Source organism: Nicotiana tabacum, chromosome 5 (genome assembly GCF_000715075.1).
Source record: "Nicotiana tabacum cultivar K326 chromosome 5, ASM71507v2, whole genome shotgun sequence".
Taxonomy (NCBI): domain Eukaryota; kingdom Viridiplantae; phylum Streptophyta; class Magnoliopsida; order Solanales; family Solanaceae; genus Nicotiana; species Nicotiana tabacum.
The window spans coordinates 130,110,887-130,126,401 of record NC_134084.1 but is presented as its reverse complement, the minus strand read 5'-3'; the positions used below and the strand labels follow the sequence as shown (position 1 = coordinate 130,126,401).

General features: G+C 35.0%; 1 protein-coding gene across 2 annotated transcripts; it reads right to left on the bottom strand.

Moving 5' to 3' along the window:
• Positions 1-7,016: 7,016 nt before the first annotated feature.
• On the bottom strand, positions 7,017-15,324 carry LOC107811881 (interactor of constitutive active ROPs 2, chloroplastic). Of its 2 annotated transcripts, none has more exons than XM_016636872.2 (5): positions 15,057-15,324; positions 13,736-13,820; positions 9,498-9,681; positions 7,364-9,019; positions 7,017-7,263 (listed from the first exon to the last, which is right to left on the bottom strand). In XM_016636872.2, exons 2-4 carry the CDS (start codon positions 13,753-13,755, stop codon positions 7,379-7,381), a joined length of 1,845 nt encoding a protein of 614 aa, XP_016492358.1. In that variant the 5' UTR covers positions 13,756-13,820; positions 15,057-15,324; the 3' UTR covers positions 7,017-7,263; positions 7,364-7,378. The 2 variants fall into 2 exon arrangements, with proteins under 2 accessions (XP_016492358.1, XP_016492357.1); XM_016636871.2 differs by having other exon boundaries at positions 7,364-9,022; positions 15,057-15,323.
• Positions 15,325-15,515: the final 191 nt, after the last annotated feature.

Below are 15,515 nucleotides of genomic sequence, written 5' to 3'. Positions count from 1 at the left end.
GGGTCCCTTTCAAGGACTTTTTCCATAACCAAGTCTCAAACCCAATCTAGTTAAAGGGAAGAGCATCCCCCCTTGGTGGTATGCTATGAGAACTTGAACTCAGCCATCTCTTTATTTTAAGAGAGTGCGTGGGGAGGAGCTCTTTTGCAATACACAAGGTAAAATCTCATCCATTTGGGAGACACTAAGGCCTCATTTGTTTTTTTCTGAATGTGAATACACATCTGAATATCAAGATGTGCATTAAGATTAATATATTTGAATCTGAATACACATCTGAATATTAAGATGTATATTAAAAGGTGAATACTAAATGATTAAGACTGTTTTTTTAATATCTGAATATAAAATTTATCTTTATTTGAAAATTAATAAATATAAAATTCAAATAAAATACTAATTAATCAAATACTCTATAAATAAAACATATATATTTTAAAAAATATGGTAGTTAGTGGTGGTGATTGCTAACAGTGATGCTTGTGAATGCAGACTAGAGGCGGTGATTGGTGGTGGTTTTGGTGGTGGTAATTCTGAGTAGTCGCTAGTGGTAATTGGTAGTGATGGCTATTATGATTGAGAATGATGACGGTATGTGGTAATAATTAATAATGGTGAGTGGTGGTTGTAGTTATGGTTGAGATTGAGGAATGTGGTGGTAGTTTATAATGATGGGCAGTGTCGGGTATGGTTGTTGATAGTGATGGGGTGGTTTGTTGTGGTAGTTGAGGTGGATGAGTTTGTGGTTGAGAATGATGGTGGTGGGGGTAATGAGGATTCTGGGGGTAGTTGTCGATAATGGTGGTGGCAATGATTGAGGAGGTGGTAGTGGTGGTGGTGATTGAGTTTAGTGGTAGTGGGTGACATGGTAATAGTTGATAATGGTAGGCAGTTGTGGCAATTAATAATAAATGTGGATGATAGCATATTAATGAAATTAAATCTTTGTTATAGATCTTATTCATACACACCTATAAGGACTTATTAAGTGGTTGTTATTAAGAAACATACTAATTGTACATGAACTAAGCTGCGGGACCTATGTTTAAAGATTAGAAAGCGTTGTCCTTGAAGGAAAAGCTGTTAAGACAGTTAGAGGTGGGCTGTTATAAAAGGCCCACTCTCATGTGTATTTCTTCTTCCTCTTCTTAAGTGAAAATACAGAGCTTCTTCTTTATCTCATTTCCTCTCTATCTCCACTGTAGATCTCTCACTCAGATTCACTTGCATGTTGCATTATTGTGTAAATTCAATCAATTTTATCATGGTATCATGATCGTGATTTCATCGAGATTCAGGCAAAATACAGAAGATCAGAGCTCCGACGAAGCTGAATTTCAGACAGCCATGGCGGGAAATGAAGTTGCATCTCTAGATCACAATTATCCGTTGTTTCTACAATACTCAGATGCTCCAGGACTTGTCCTAATACAGCTCAAACTCACAGGGCCAGATAACTATGCTCTGTGGAGTAGAGCGATGAAATTAGCGCTCCGGGGGAAAAGTAAGCTAGGGTTTGTGGATGGAACTTGTGTGAAGAGTATGTACAGAGGAGATTGGCTGAACAATGGGAAAAATGTAATGCGATTGTGTTGTCATGTATTGGGAGCACTGTATCAAGTGAATTGATATCGAGTATCATCTATGCCTCTAATGCAAGAAAAATGTGGAATGATTTCCAGGAGAGATTTGATCGATCAGATTTGACGAGGATTTATCACCTCTGGACAGCTATCACAACCCTAAGGCAAGGTACTGACTCTGTTACTAGCCATTTTTCAAAAATGAAGGACTTGTAGGATGAATTAGATGTGTTAGTACCACTGTCTTCGTGTGATTGTGAAGTATCTCAACCCTCAGTAGAACACCTAAGATCTCAACGTTTGCTGCAATTTCTTATGGGGCTAAATGAAAGTAATAGCAACATAAGAAATAGTGTGTTAGCTAAGAGGCCTGTTGTGACTGTTAATGAAGCCTATGCCATAGTGACTCAAGAGGAAAGTCAGAGGTCTTTAGGTGTTGTTGATACGTATAGAACCACTCACCATGTGAGCAGGGAAAGGCCGGGACTTTAGAGCAAGAAAGGCTGGAGTCATTTATGAACATTGTGGATATAAAAGATATTTTAAGGAGAATTGCTTCAAAATAATTAGATATTCAGCCGACTTTAAGAGCAAGAGGAGGAATCAACCTGCAGGAGGAAAGGTATATGCTAACAATGTGAATATGAATGCAAATAGTGAGGAAGGGAAACCAATGAATGTGCAGATACAATGAGAAGGACAGTTTTTCACAGAAGAACAATATCAACAGCTGGTGAGGTTGTTGTCCAAACCAACAACTACAGAAAGTTCTAATAATTTTACAGGTATAGTCTCTCTGTTATCTGATGCAAGTATGTGTGATTGGGTAATAGATACAGGGGCAACACATCATGTCATACACTTTAAGAATATTCTAAACAATATTAGAAGAGCAGATGACCAAGGAAAACATGGAGTACAACTTCCTACTAAAAGAAAATCTCAAATAACTCACACAGGAGAGGCCTCCATATAGGCAATAAGGCAGTAAAAAATGACTTATATATGCCAGATTTTAAACTTAACTTGTTGTCAGTATCTAAACTCACAAAGGATCTCTGTTGCTCAGCCACATTCTTCCCTGATTTCTGTATATATTACAAGATCTTTACAGTGACAGAGTGATGTAGATTGGTAGAGAGAATAATGGTTTCTACTTGCTTAAGGAGAACATAGCAGTGGCAGCTGCAGGAGTTTTCCTAAGAAAGGGAGAAGAAACTGAACTTTGGCATTTAAGGTTAGGACATGCTTCAATGAAGGCAATGCAACATATTCCAAAGTTACAGAATATAGTTGATGTGCATATACAAGAGGACTGTCAAATATGTCCACTAGCTAAACAATGTAGGCCAAAATTTTCCTGTTGGTAGTACTAGTTCTACTGGAATTTTTCAACTTCTTCACTTAGATATATGTGGACCTCACAGAGTACCTACATATGATAGAAAGCATTACTTTGTTACTATTGTTGATAACTATAGTAGGTACACTTGGGTGTGTTTGATTCAGTTAAAAATTGAAGTATTAGTTGTAATAAAGAACTTTGTTACAATAATTCAAAATCAGTTTGGTATGATTGTCAAGGTGTTAAGGTCAGATAATGGTACTGAGTTTTTTAATTCTCAATGTAATGAACTGTTGGCTTCCTTGGGAATAATCCATCAAAGTAGTTGCCCATATACCCATCAACAGAATGGTATAGTTGAAAGAAAGCATAGACATATATTGGAAATGGCAAGAGCACTAAAGTTCCAAAGCTCAGTGCCAATAAGGTTTTGGGGGATTGTGTAAGAACAACTGCCTATCTAATAAACAAATTACCCACAAGAGTATTACAGGGGAAGTGTCCATATGAAGTGTTGCATGGAAAACAAGCAAAAATAGACCATCTAAGAGTATTTGGATGTCTTTGTTTTGCAAGTAATTTACCTAGATGGGATAAATTTGCACCAAGGACAAGGAGATCTATTCTCATTGGCTATTCAGAAACACAAAAAGGGTATAGGTCGTATGATCTAGAAAGCAGAAGAATATTTGTCAACAGAGATGTAATATTCATTTCCTTTCAAGGAAGGAATGCAAATTGAAGAAGAAGACCTCTTCCCAAATACTACACCATCAGTTGTTCCAACTGAACTTATGCCTGACCAACCTGCTCTTCATTCAACTACTGAAGAGCAGCTTCCAAATGAGGGAGTGACAACAGTAGATTCAGAAACCACATCAGCAGTAGCTGATTCTGAACAAGCAGCCTCCATTGAACAAGCAGCAGTGGATGATTCTGAACCAGCTGTGAGTCTAATAGCAGAGACTGATGATGTTGAGGATCAAACAGACACAAGCCAACTACTTGATGATAATTTGCATACCATATAATCCAACAGAGTTTCAAGACCCTCTATTTGGCTAAAAGATTACATTACCACATGCAAATCACAGTCCAAGCCATACTATATCTCCAACTCTATATCCTACACTCATTTATCTAACAATTACCAGGCCTATTTAGGAATGTTTGCAGCAGAGGTTGAACCTAAATCCTTCAAGGAAGCATGCAGGAACAAGAACTGGATAGCACAATGTCACAGGAAATTAAGGTTCTTGAGGACAATGCTACTTGGGAGATAATTAACTTGCCAGTAAGTAAGAGAGCAATAGGATCTAAATGGGTGTTCAAGATCAAGTACAAAGCAAATGGGGAAATAGAGATATACAAAGATAGATTAGTGGCAAAGGGTTATAGTCAACAAGAAGGTTTCGATTATCATGAAACTTTCTCTCCGGTAGCAAAGATGGTAACTGTGAGGACAGTAATCAGCATGCAACATCAAGAGGTTGGACTTTGTTCCAAATGGATGAGAACAATGCATTTTTGTAAGGAAACATCTATGAGGAAGTCTACATGGACTTACCTCAGGGTTTCCAGAAACAAGGGGAGAATAAGATGTGCAAACTACTCAAATCTCTATATGGCCTTAAACAGGCCTTAAGGTAATAGAACATTAAACTTACTGAAGCTTTACTGGAATGTGGTTACTCTCAAAGTGCTCAAGATCATTCTCTATTCACTAAGAAAATAGGTCCTCACATTGTTATAATCCTGGTGTATGTGGATGATTTTCTTATAACTGACAGTAATGTAGAACTGATAGAGGAGGCTAAACAGACTCTACACGGCTCGTTTAAGGTGAAAGACCTAGGAGAATTTCGTTATTTCCTTGGCATAGAAGTTCTGAGATCAAATGAAGGGATACTGCTTACTTAGAGAAAGTATGCTTTGCAATTGATCTTAGAAGCTAGACTTGCAGCAACCAAACCAATTTCTACTCCCATTGAACTGAATCAGAAATTGATTACCATCGACTATGACAAGCATGTAGGAGTCAAGGGGGATGCGGAACCGGAAGACATTGGAAGCTATCAAAGACTTATTGGGAAGCTACTCTACATAATCATTACTAGACCAGACCTTAGTTTTGCAGTTCAAGTACTTAGCCAATTTATGCAACAGCCCAAACAATCCCATTGGGATGCAGCATTGCGTGTGGTCAGATATGGGAAATCAGCTTCAGGGCTTGGAATGTTGCTAAGTACTGGTCCTATCAACAACATATCTGCTTATTGTGATTCTGACTGGTTCTCCTGCCCAAATACTAGGAGATCAATCATATGATACATCATCAAATTGGGTGATTCTCTACTTTCCTAGAAGTCAAAGAAACAGCAGACTGTGAGTCGAAGTTCTGCAGAGGCTGAATATAGGAGTCTAGCAGCAGCAGGAGCAGAAATTACATGGTTTCTAAGACTGTTGAAGGAGCTTCAAGTTCATATCCATCAACCAGTTCCTCTGCATTGTGATAGTAAGGCTGCTTTACAAATAGTAGCCAGTCCCATCTTTCATGAAAGAACACATTGAAATAGATTGCCATTTTTTTTGAGAAAAAATCAAGGCTAGACAATTGGCACCACAATTCATTTCTACCAGTCTACAACAGGCTGACCTTATGACCAAGGGTCTAGGATCAGCACATCATCATTTTCTTTTGTCCAAGCTTGGTGTGCTTAATGTATTTCACCCACCAGCTTGATGTAAAGATTAGAAAGCTTTGTTCTTAAAGGAAAAGATGTTAAAGACAATTAGAGGTGGGCTGTTATAAAAGGCCCACCCTCACGTGTATTTCTTCTTCCTCTTCTTAAGTGAAAATACAGAGCTCCTTCTTCATCTCATTTCCTCTCTATCTCTATTGTAGATCTCTCACTCAGATTCACTTGCATGTTGCATTATTGTGTAGATTCAATCAATTTTATCAGTTGTGAAGTAAAAAAAACAAATAAACTTAATAATTAAAGATTCAGACTTTAAAAATAAATGCACTTAATTTCTGAGATCTGGATGATTAAGATTCAGATCTCCATTAAGTGCAAACAAATGAGGTCTAATTGAGGACAACTATTTAAGTTAATTCTCCATAATCGAATATGCCCAAATGAAACCCTCGAGAAACTCGTGCTATTTGTACATCATGGCCTCTTTACAATTTTAAATTTAAGAAAATGACCTTTTTAGATCTATCGAAAAGAAAATTATTAAACTTAATTTTTTCTTGATAGAGTTTCTACTTTTTTTCTCAAGAAGACAATTTATTTTCCTTACTTCACATCTTTAAAAGTAAATAGATAAGATTCTGTTTAAAGATGCGCAAGAAATTTGCATGCTCTATGATCTAATTTTTTTTTTTAATAATAAAATTTAAACAAGAAAAAAGAAAGTGGGAATTAATTGACAAAAAAGAAAAGATAATGGCACTAGACATTTGAAAGAATATGTGCTTTAGTCCATTTACTTTTCTGGTGTTCAGTACCTACATTGAGGCCCGATTAAATCCGAATTCGCGTCAGGAAATCCCATATTAGGGGTAAAGTGCTCCCTAACAAAGACGACTTCATACCCAGAGACTCAAACTCGAGACCTTTGGTTAAGTTACTCAAAATGTATCAAAGCCTAATTAGCTAGAAATTTGGACTCAAACGTCTTTAATTGTACAATTAGATAAAATTATAACTTCTAGTAATATGTATAAAGATTTCTTTGTTTTTATTTGATTGAGAATGTAAATGCCTTGAGAACCTGTATTAGAATGGAAGTGATGAATTTGATTCCTAAATCTAGTAGAAGAGTTAGCAACATCCCATGTATCCTCAAGCAAGTGTTCAGATTTATGAAATTACTCCAAATACTTATTTTAAAAATAACAAAGGACCACACCTTTAAATTTTTCTACAATTATTAATGCTCTTCAATATATAAGTACTATCCAAAAAACAGGTGCTTATATGAAGCACACACTAGTTCCAATCTACATTGAGAATTCATCCATATTGCCATCTTTAAATTATAAAAATCTAAAGTAACTGACACAGCAAGTTCTACGATTAATCAACTGCCTGGGATTCATTACACTTAGTAGAACATGTTGGAACTTACAGTAGTCTATATGTGAAAGCTCCAACTGCAAAATAAACTGAAAATTTCGAATTAAGTTACATTGCTTTCTACTATCTCCTAAGGAAGCATATGAGTATTGGCAGGTGAGATCACAGAGGCCTCATCAATTTTGGAATAGCTTTACAAAAATCAGCTAAGAGATTTTTCCAGGAGGCTGAAGCTCAGTAAAAATACCTGTGAAGGAAAAATAGTAGATATATTAGCAAAAACAAGAATTAGAAAGAACTAGACAATGATGATAAGAGAAATAGAACAATGTTCATTTGGAAGCAACCTGCACGATATGCATCTATTTGTGGCCCTTTTTTAATAAACTACCGATCTTCTTCAACATATTGCCATTCTTCTTCTTGGGTGAGTAATCATTATCCATATCTTCAGACAATGGAGAACGCAGCTTTCCACCAATAGTGTGGTAATCTAAAGAGCCTGTTCTCTCAACATATTTTCCATTATTGCTAGTTGATAGCATAGCTGCAGCTGCTTCAGCAGCTTTTCTCCACTGATCAGATTGTACTTTTAACCTCCTCAACTCAGCTTCCATCTCAGAGTTAGCCGCCTGTGCTGCATCCAACTCCTCAATGACCCGTGCTGCTTTTCTGCTACTTTTATCTGCTTCCTCAGTCAAATACCCCAGCTTCATCAGGGCCTCTCTTTCAGAAGTTTTTGCAGCTTCTGCCAAGGCAAGAACCTCGTCATTCACTTTGGTACTCTCCATTTCCCTCTTCTTCATTTCAGACTTCAGCATCTCATTCTCCTCAGTGGTACTCTGCACCTCCGTCTCTTTATCAAATAAACTTGCCCTTAAATCTGCCAAGATTGACTCTGATTTCTTCAATTCATCTTGTAATTCAGTTTCTCCGTCAGCTGCCGGTATTTCTTCAACCTGTAAATTTAGGCCCTTATTTTCATCTGAAATCTTTTGTAGTTCAGCTTCTTTGTTCATCAGTGTCCCCTTTAACTCTTCCATATCTGCTTTTGCAGCATTTAACTTTGAATTCCATTCAGTATCTCTTTGAATCGATTCAGACTTTGTACACTCCACTATCTCGTAAGCACTTGTTATCTGCAAGGTGCTCTGGATGCATTCCTCCTGATAGCTTCTCTCGGAATCCTCCAATGCAGCTCTTAGTTCATTTACTTCATCTTTAAGATTACTGAGCTCAGTTTTGAGTTCATCAGCTTCCACATTAATTCCACTTTCTGAAGGATCTACCAGGTTCATGCTTTTGTTCACTTGATCAGACTGGAGATTGCTGACAAGTTCCTCCAGTGCAGCCTCTTTAACCTTTGACTGTTCCAACTCCAATGACAAGGATTTGCAAGCCTCCATTGCCTTCAAACTTTCCGAGCATAGAGTGTCGCCTGTCAGCTTTGCAACTTCTAGCTCCAACTGAGCTTTACTCACTTCTTCAAGTACACTAGCTTCAGATTCCTTGCTTTTGTTTAACTGGATTTGTAATTGCTCAAGCAATGAAACGGTTTCGTTCAGTTTTACCCTTAAGCTTTGGGTCTCAGCATGAGCTGATTCAGCATGGTGAGCTTGAGTAGCTTCAGAATCAGCTACTCTAGCGAGCTGCAGTTTAAGCTTCTGGATTTCATTCATGGCAGAAGCCAGAGCGGCAGAGTCCAATTCATGCTGCTTTTGTACAGCCTCAAGTTCAGATTCCCATGCTCGATCCCGATCTTGTGAGATCTTGCGTAGCTCCAGGAGTCGAGCTTCCTCAGAATCTGAGCGCTCAAGCAGCGGCTTCTCAGACTCCTCAAGCTTCTCTGACATGGCCGCAATCTGCTTCTTGAATTCATCAGCCTCTTGTTCAGACTTTTTCTTCAATGACTCTGATGAACTGAGTTGTTCCTTTGCCTTCTTCACCTCCTCTTGGAGTTGAGCAAGCTGGTCTTCCAAATCGGACACTCTGCCGAGACGCTTCTGCTGTGTATTACAAAAGAACAATGAGCATCTTAGTAACACTAGAGGACTTTTAAGTAGGAATATAGCTACTAAAACAGCAATAGTATAAGCAAGAGAAAGTTTGTGAATTCTCAACTTCTAAAGTTGCATAAATAGAGTAAGTTTGCATCAAACAGTGCAACTGCCTTGAACCAGCAAGTCAGACAGGCGACAGCAGTTAAAGGGAAAAACAAGATAGCAGGAGCACTGTGTTTAATGAATGCACGACAATTATTTCCACCATAACAGAATGAAAAAACTGACCAAAGAAAGAAACAGTAGCAGAGGGTTCTGCGGATTTTAATAAGCATAAAGGGTATATTCTAACTGCCAATTAAAAGAATGAGATAAACAGCAACAATTAAAAGCTTAATAAAGGAATATTTTTATTTGCACAAGTTTGATATACCACAGATATTGTGCAAGGAAAGTCAGGCTTAATGTATTACTCAAGTACCTCTACTGCTGGACTTCGTGGTGACTGGCGGCGACCAACAACTTTGGGACTCTTGTCTTTTGGTGTCCTGCTTGCTGGATTTAGAGATGAAACAGAATCAACATCTGGCCCTGAAGTTCCGAGCTTTCGAGCTGTCTTTGGTGTAGCTGGAGATTTCCTTTGTGGCACCTCAATAGAGACGGTCCTTCAGACAAAAAACATGTGAGAAGGCGAACAACAAGTGCAGACAAGACATGAACTATCAGCAGACGTAGAGAATGATTTCACAACTGCCATGCAGATTAACTTTACAGAACTGAGGTAAAGTATTTCTATTGTATTGTATTATAAGTAGATGTTTAAATAATAGATTTTCAAAGATCGATAACATATCAAATATCTGCAGCTGCAACATGAAAAGACAAAATGGAACTCTGAATTATTGTTCTACCATTCTTCCCCTCAGGGTCACCTTAAAGAGTAGAGGCATATATTGAAAGATGGGAAACTGTTGCATTCTTTTAATTGAATCAGTGATGAGTTTATATACAGAGAAAGTCTAACTAACTAACAGGGCCGGCTCTAACTACATAGGGGGTAAGGCAAGTGCCTTAGGCCCCCAATTTTTAGGAATAATTTTATAGGTTTTTTTAAAAACAATAATATATGTATATAATACTTTTATACTTTTTATATAAAAAGAAAGAAAAACTTTAAATATATTAATAAATTAAAACTTAAAATAATAGAAAATATAGTTGTCACTTTAATTTAATTGGACAACTTTACTTTTTATTCTTCCAAGTAATTGACCATACCCAACCCCAACGTTTCAATTCTTCTCTATACAATCCATATCATTCTTGTTCTTTCTTTCATTATAGAGACGTCTTCTTCCTTTCTTTGACTAATATCTTCTTAATTCTTTCTACTAGATTCAGTCAATAACTGGATATTTTGGAATTGGAATCAACGACTCAAAGTCTTCAAATTTCTTGATTTAGTTAGTTATCGGGTAATATTATTCTAACTTTCTAGTATTATTTTTATTTGTTATTTATTATTTTATTAATTCTAATTTGTACATATTGTTTAATTTTTTTTAGAATATAAATATGTCAACAAGAAAATATGCATCTGGTTATTCAAAAATCCAAAAGAAAAGAAAAGTTGAAAATTTAATAAAATCTCAGAAAGGAGCTCTTAGACAAATTTTTGACTAACAATAAAAAAACTATATCGCAAAATATAGGAGAATGTTATGTAGATGAACAAGTCACTAACTTAGTTGAGTCAGATGATAACAAAATCCAAATTGAAGAAGAAGAGGTTTATGAGAAATCTGACGAAAATTCTCAAGAATATCAAGAACTAATAAATGAATTAAAAAATAACATTCATAAAAATATATATAATCCTAGTCAATGGACTAATATTGATACAAAGTTGAGAGATTTATTAGTAGAAAAGGAACCAACAAGAATTACTGATATAGATTTTCCAAAGGATAAATTCTTGAGGCACTTTTCTACTACACATTATTTTCAAAAATTAGCAAATGGGGAAAAACATGAAAGAAGATGGTTGGTTTATTCCAAAGATTTTGATAGAGTATTTTGTTTTTGTTGCAAGCTATTTAATACAAATTTTAGTGCTAGTATTAGTAAACTAGCTAGTGAAGGTAGTAGAGATTGGAAAAATATTAGTACTAAGCTTAAAACTCATGAAACAACGAACGGACATATTATTAATATGAGTTAATGGATTGACTTAGAAATGAGATTGTGCAAAATAAAACAATTGATAAAGATATGCAAGACCAAATTAATAGAGATAGAGAGCACTAGCGAAATGTATTGTCAAGAATTATTGCCGTCATAAAAACTCTTCGTAAAAATAATTTGGCATTTAGGGGAAAAAAAGAAAAGATTTATCAAGAAAACAACGGAAATTTTTTAAGTCTTATTGAAATGATTGTAGAATTTGATCCTATCATGCAAGAACATATTCGGCGAATTAAATATGATGAAATTCAAAATCATTACCTCGGACATAATATTCAAAATGAATTGATAAATTTATTGGCAAGTGAAATTAAGAATAATATTATTGGAAAGATTAAAGAAACAAAGTATTTCTCAATCATACTTGATTGCACCCCAGATATAAGCCATCAAGAACAAATGTCTTTTATATTACGAAGTGTGGATATTTCATCAACTCCAATAAAAATTACTAAATATTTTTTAGAGTTTTTAAAAGTGGATGATACAAGTGGAAAAGGTATTTTTGAAGTTATTCTAGATGAAATAAAAAATATTGGACTTGATATTGATAATATAAAAGGACAAGGATATGATAACGGATCCAATATGAAGGGAAAACACCAAGGAGTGCAAAAAAGACTTCTCGATATAAATCCTAGATCTTTTTATACACCATGTGGATGTAACAATCTAAGTTTGGTACTTTGCGACATGGCTAACTCTTGTACGAAGGCAATATCATTTTTTGGAGTAGTACAACGTATATATTCATTGTTTTCTTCTTCCACTAAGCGGTGGAAAATTTTAAAAGATAGTGTACCCAGTCTAACTCTTAAATCATTATCACAAACACGTTGAGAAAGTCGTATTGAAAGTATTAAAGCAATAAGATTCCAGTCTCCGCAAATAAGAGATGCTTTAATAAAATTAGTAGAAGTTAGTGAGGATCCAAAAACAAAAAGTGAAGCAAGTTGTCCAGCAACTTATGAGCTTGAAAATTTTAAATTTTTATTGGGCATGACTATTTGGTATGATGTATTATTTGTTGTTAATTTAGTTAGCAAAAGTTTACAATCAAAAGATATGCTTATTGATGTTGCCATATATCAACTAAGAGGTCTAATTTCTTTTTTTGAAAAATATAGAGAAGAAGGATTTACAAATGCCATGATTTCAGCTAAGGAAATTGCATTTGAGATGAATATAGAACCTGAATTTCGTAATAAACGTGTAATACATAGAAAGAAACAGTTTGGTGAGAATGTTGATAATGAAATCACAAAGTCTCCTGAAGAATCTTTTAGAGTTGATTACTTCTTATATATAGTAGATCAAGCCATTTTTTCACTTCAAAATAGATTTGAACAGTTTGAAGTATATGAAAGTATCTTTGGTTTCCTATTTAATGGTAAAAATTTGAGATCATTAGATGATGAGAAATTGAAGAAATATTGTCTTAACCTTGAAGGTTCCTTAAAACACAACAATCACTCAGATATTGATGGTTTAGACTTATTTTCCAAGTTAAAAGTGTTAAGAGAAATACTAGAAGTAGAAGATAATACTCTAATCGATATACTCAATCAAATAAAAAGACTTGATTCTTTTCCAAATGCTTATATTGCTTATAGAATAATGTTAATAGTTGCTTCAGCAGAAAGAAGTTTTTCAAAATTAAAATTGATAAAATCTTATCTAAGATCAACAATGTCTCAAGAAAGATTAAATGGCTTGGCTATATCATAAAATCTTATCTAAGATCAAAATTAAAAGGAATTACTAGAAAAAATCGATTATAACAAAATTATTAACAACTTTGCATCTCAAAAAGCTAGAAGAATAGATTTTAAATAAAAATATATAATATAACATTTCTATAAATATCTAGGCCACATATTAAACTTTCGCTTTACGCCCCATTTACACTTGAGCCGCCCCAGCTAACTAACCAAAGAAATAGGCTACGTATTGGAAATTTAAATACAGCTATAACAAACAAATAAGATACAACAACTGGATAACGACATAACGTAGAAGCTGGACAGTTCAGGAAATGAAAGAAAGGAATCTAATCTTCTCTAATATACTTCACTTTTCTTTTTCCGGAGATAGCAAAGCTGATCTTCTTGAACACCCAATAGCATGTTAATTTTCGTAGCACAGTTCAGTTATGAACATCTCAAAAATATATTTTACAACTATATTAGCTTCTTCAGACTGTAGTATTTTTAATTTACTGTTGCAGAGCAGTATAACACTCAAAGGACCAATGGCTCAAGACAGTCATCATCTGCTGTTTTGGAAGTCAATTTGGCTATGTAAGAATGAAATAAAAGGGACTAAAACTAAGAATTCGTGGTAGATAAATTATTAAGATAGATACTCTTGAATTGATCTAACAACATAACCAATAACCACTTTATTTTCACATTCTTCTTTTGAGTTACTCGCGAAGGAAGATCAAGAAAAGCAGAGTGAATGAATTAGAAATACCTTCCTTTTGGTGTCTGCATATTGGTATCCTCTCAGCGGTAGATGTAGAGAAGACAAACTAAATTTGCTTTCTTCAAAGACTCACCTGACCCACAATAAAGGATACATTTCAGAGGATTCATTGCCGAAGAAAGAAATGTTATTGTATGTAAATAGATAATGGTTCATCGAGGAATCTGAAAACTTTAACACTCAAAATGGATATAACACCAAACAAACAACACTATCCCTTCAACAAAACACCTTATAAACTACCTCCACTCCCACCAACAAGCTTACAATAGGAGGAAGAAATTTGCAATCCAAGAGAAAAAAATACTATCATTATGTAAGCCATTTATCAACTTTCTTAACTTCTACTTCAACTTTTACTCCAGTGCTTACACTGTTTAGCAATAACATTTTTGGAACAATATTGTGCATAAGAAGAAATGACATTTGAAACCATATTTTAGCAAACATTTCAAAAGTGTCCATTCAACACAGTTATCACTAGTGACTTTTAAGAACATAAACAGATAATGCTTCCCAAAAAGAAGGAAAAACTGAAAGTCCATCAAGTTGCAAGGAGACAACAAATGCAGCACCAAAGCAAATTAAATATATAAAAAACAAAATAAATTTGGGGTGTGTTTGGTGTGACCAAAGTCATTTTCCATGGAAAATAATTTCCTGAAAAATGTTCTCCGATGTTTTCTTGGCGTTTGTACATGTATTATCAAAAATTAATAATAATATCAGCAAATCGGGGTTTTTGATTAAACTATTGACTACTAGAGATTAATAAATAATTTTCATTTTAGCTGAGGCAAACTAAGATAGTAGTTGTTAGGAAAATAACTTCCTCATGTAAGTGAGGAAAGTCATTTTCCTCCTTTTGATGGGAAAATGTTTTGCTTTCATCATATCAACATTTCCTAGAAAGCTTTTTCCTTCCTACCACACACTTCTTTAAAGCTCCTGGATAGTAGTAATATTTTTCTCTCATTCATGTTTATGTTAAGTGATATAGACCTAAAAAATTAGAAACTCTTCATTGCCCTTTCTAAGTAGACCAAAAAAGAAGAAGAGGAAATCAGTTTCATCTGCTGCAAAACACAAAGCCTCCAAATCTAGAGCTCTAAAGCTACATATGTCAATCTACATTGTAAAACAAACACAACGTTTCCTCAAAGACTGAAACTTTATCAGAAAAGAAACCAACCCATATGAGAAATCAGTGGTCTCAGCAACTACAAAGTTCATATAAGGAGAGGGAAGACCGAACAAAAAACAAACCTTATTTGACACTTCTGAGATAAATGAACAGGTTTAAACTTACCAAGAAGATCTCAACCAAGTGAAAATCCAGCTTTCTTGTGAAAAAAATGAAAAAGAAAATGTGGCTCAAGGACCAAGAAAATGAAGCAGAAGAAAGAACCCTAAGAAGAGTGGGGGTGAAGAGCTTGAGGGGTTGTGTTCGTACACACACACACACACACAAAAGTTAGCAGGAGAGTGGTAGGCTAGCTTCAGCTAAGCTCTCTAACGCAGTTTCCCAAGTCACTGCTCACTACTGTCTTCTTTCACTTCTATGTTTGTTTGTAGTATTTGTCAGTGTATGGATAACTTAACTAGAAAAAGAAGAATAATTAATGGAAGATAATAAAAGTGCTGATATGGGAAAAATTAATGCCCACGCTCGGGGAACAAGCGCTTGACCATGTCTTCCTTTTGCTAGCTTTTGGCCTTATATTTCTAAATATGTTTTGAAAAATCTGATTTGGATAAAATTTAGTTT

Coding starts and splice junctions, on each gene's coding strand:
- LOC107811881 (XM_016636871.2), bottom strand. CDS start 13,755: ATGCAGACACCAAAAGGAAG. Junction 9,682..13,735: donor ATGCAGACACCAAAAGGAAG/GTATTTCTAATT, acceptor TTTTGTCTGAAG/GACCGTCTCTATTGAGGTGC. Junction 9,023..9,497: donor CACGAAGTCCAGCAGTAGAG/GTACTTGAGTAA, acceptor TGTAATACACAG/CAGAAGCGTCTCGGCAGAGT.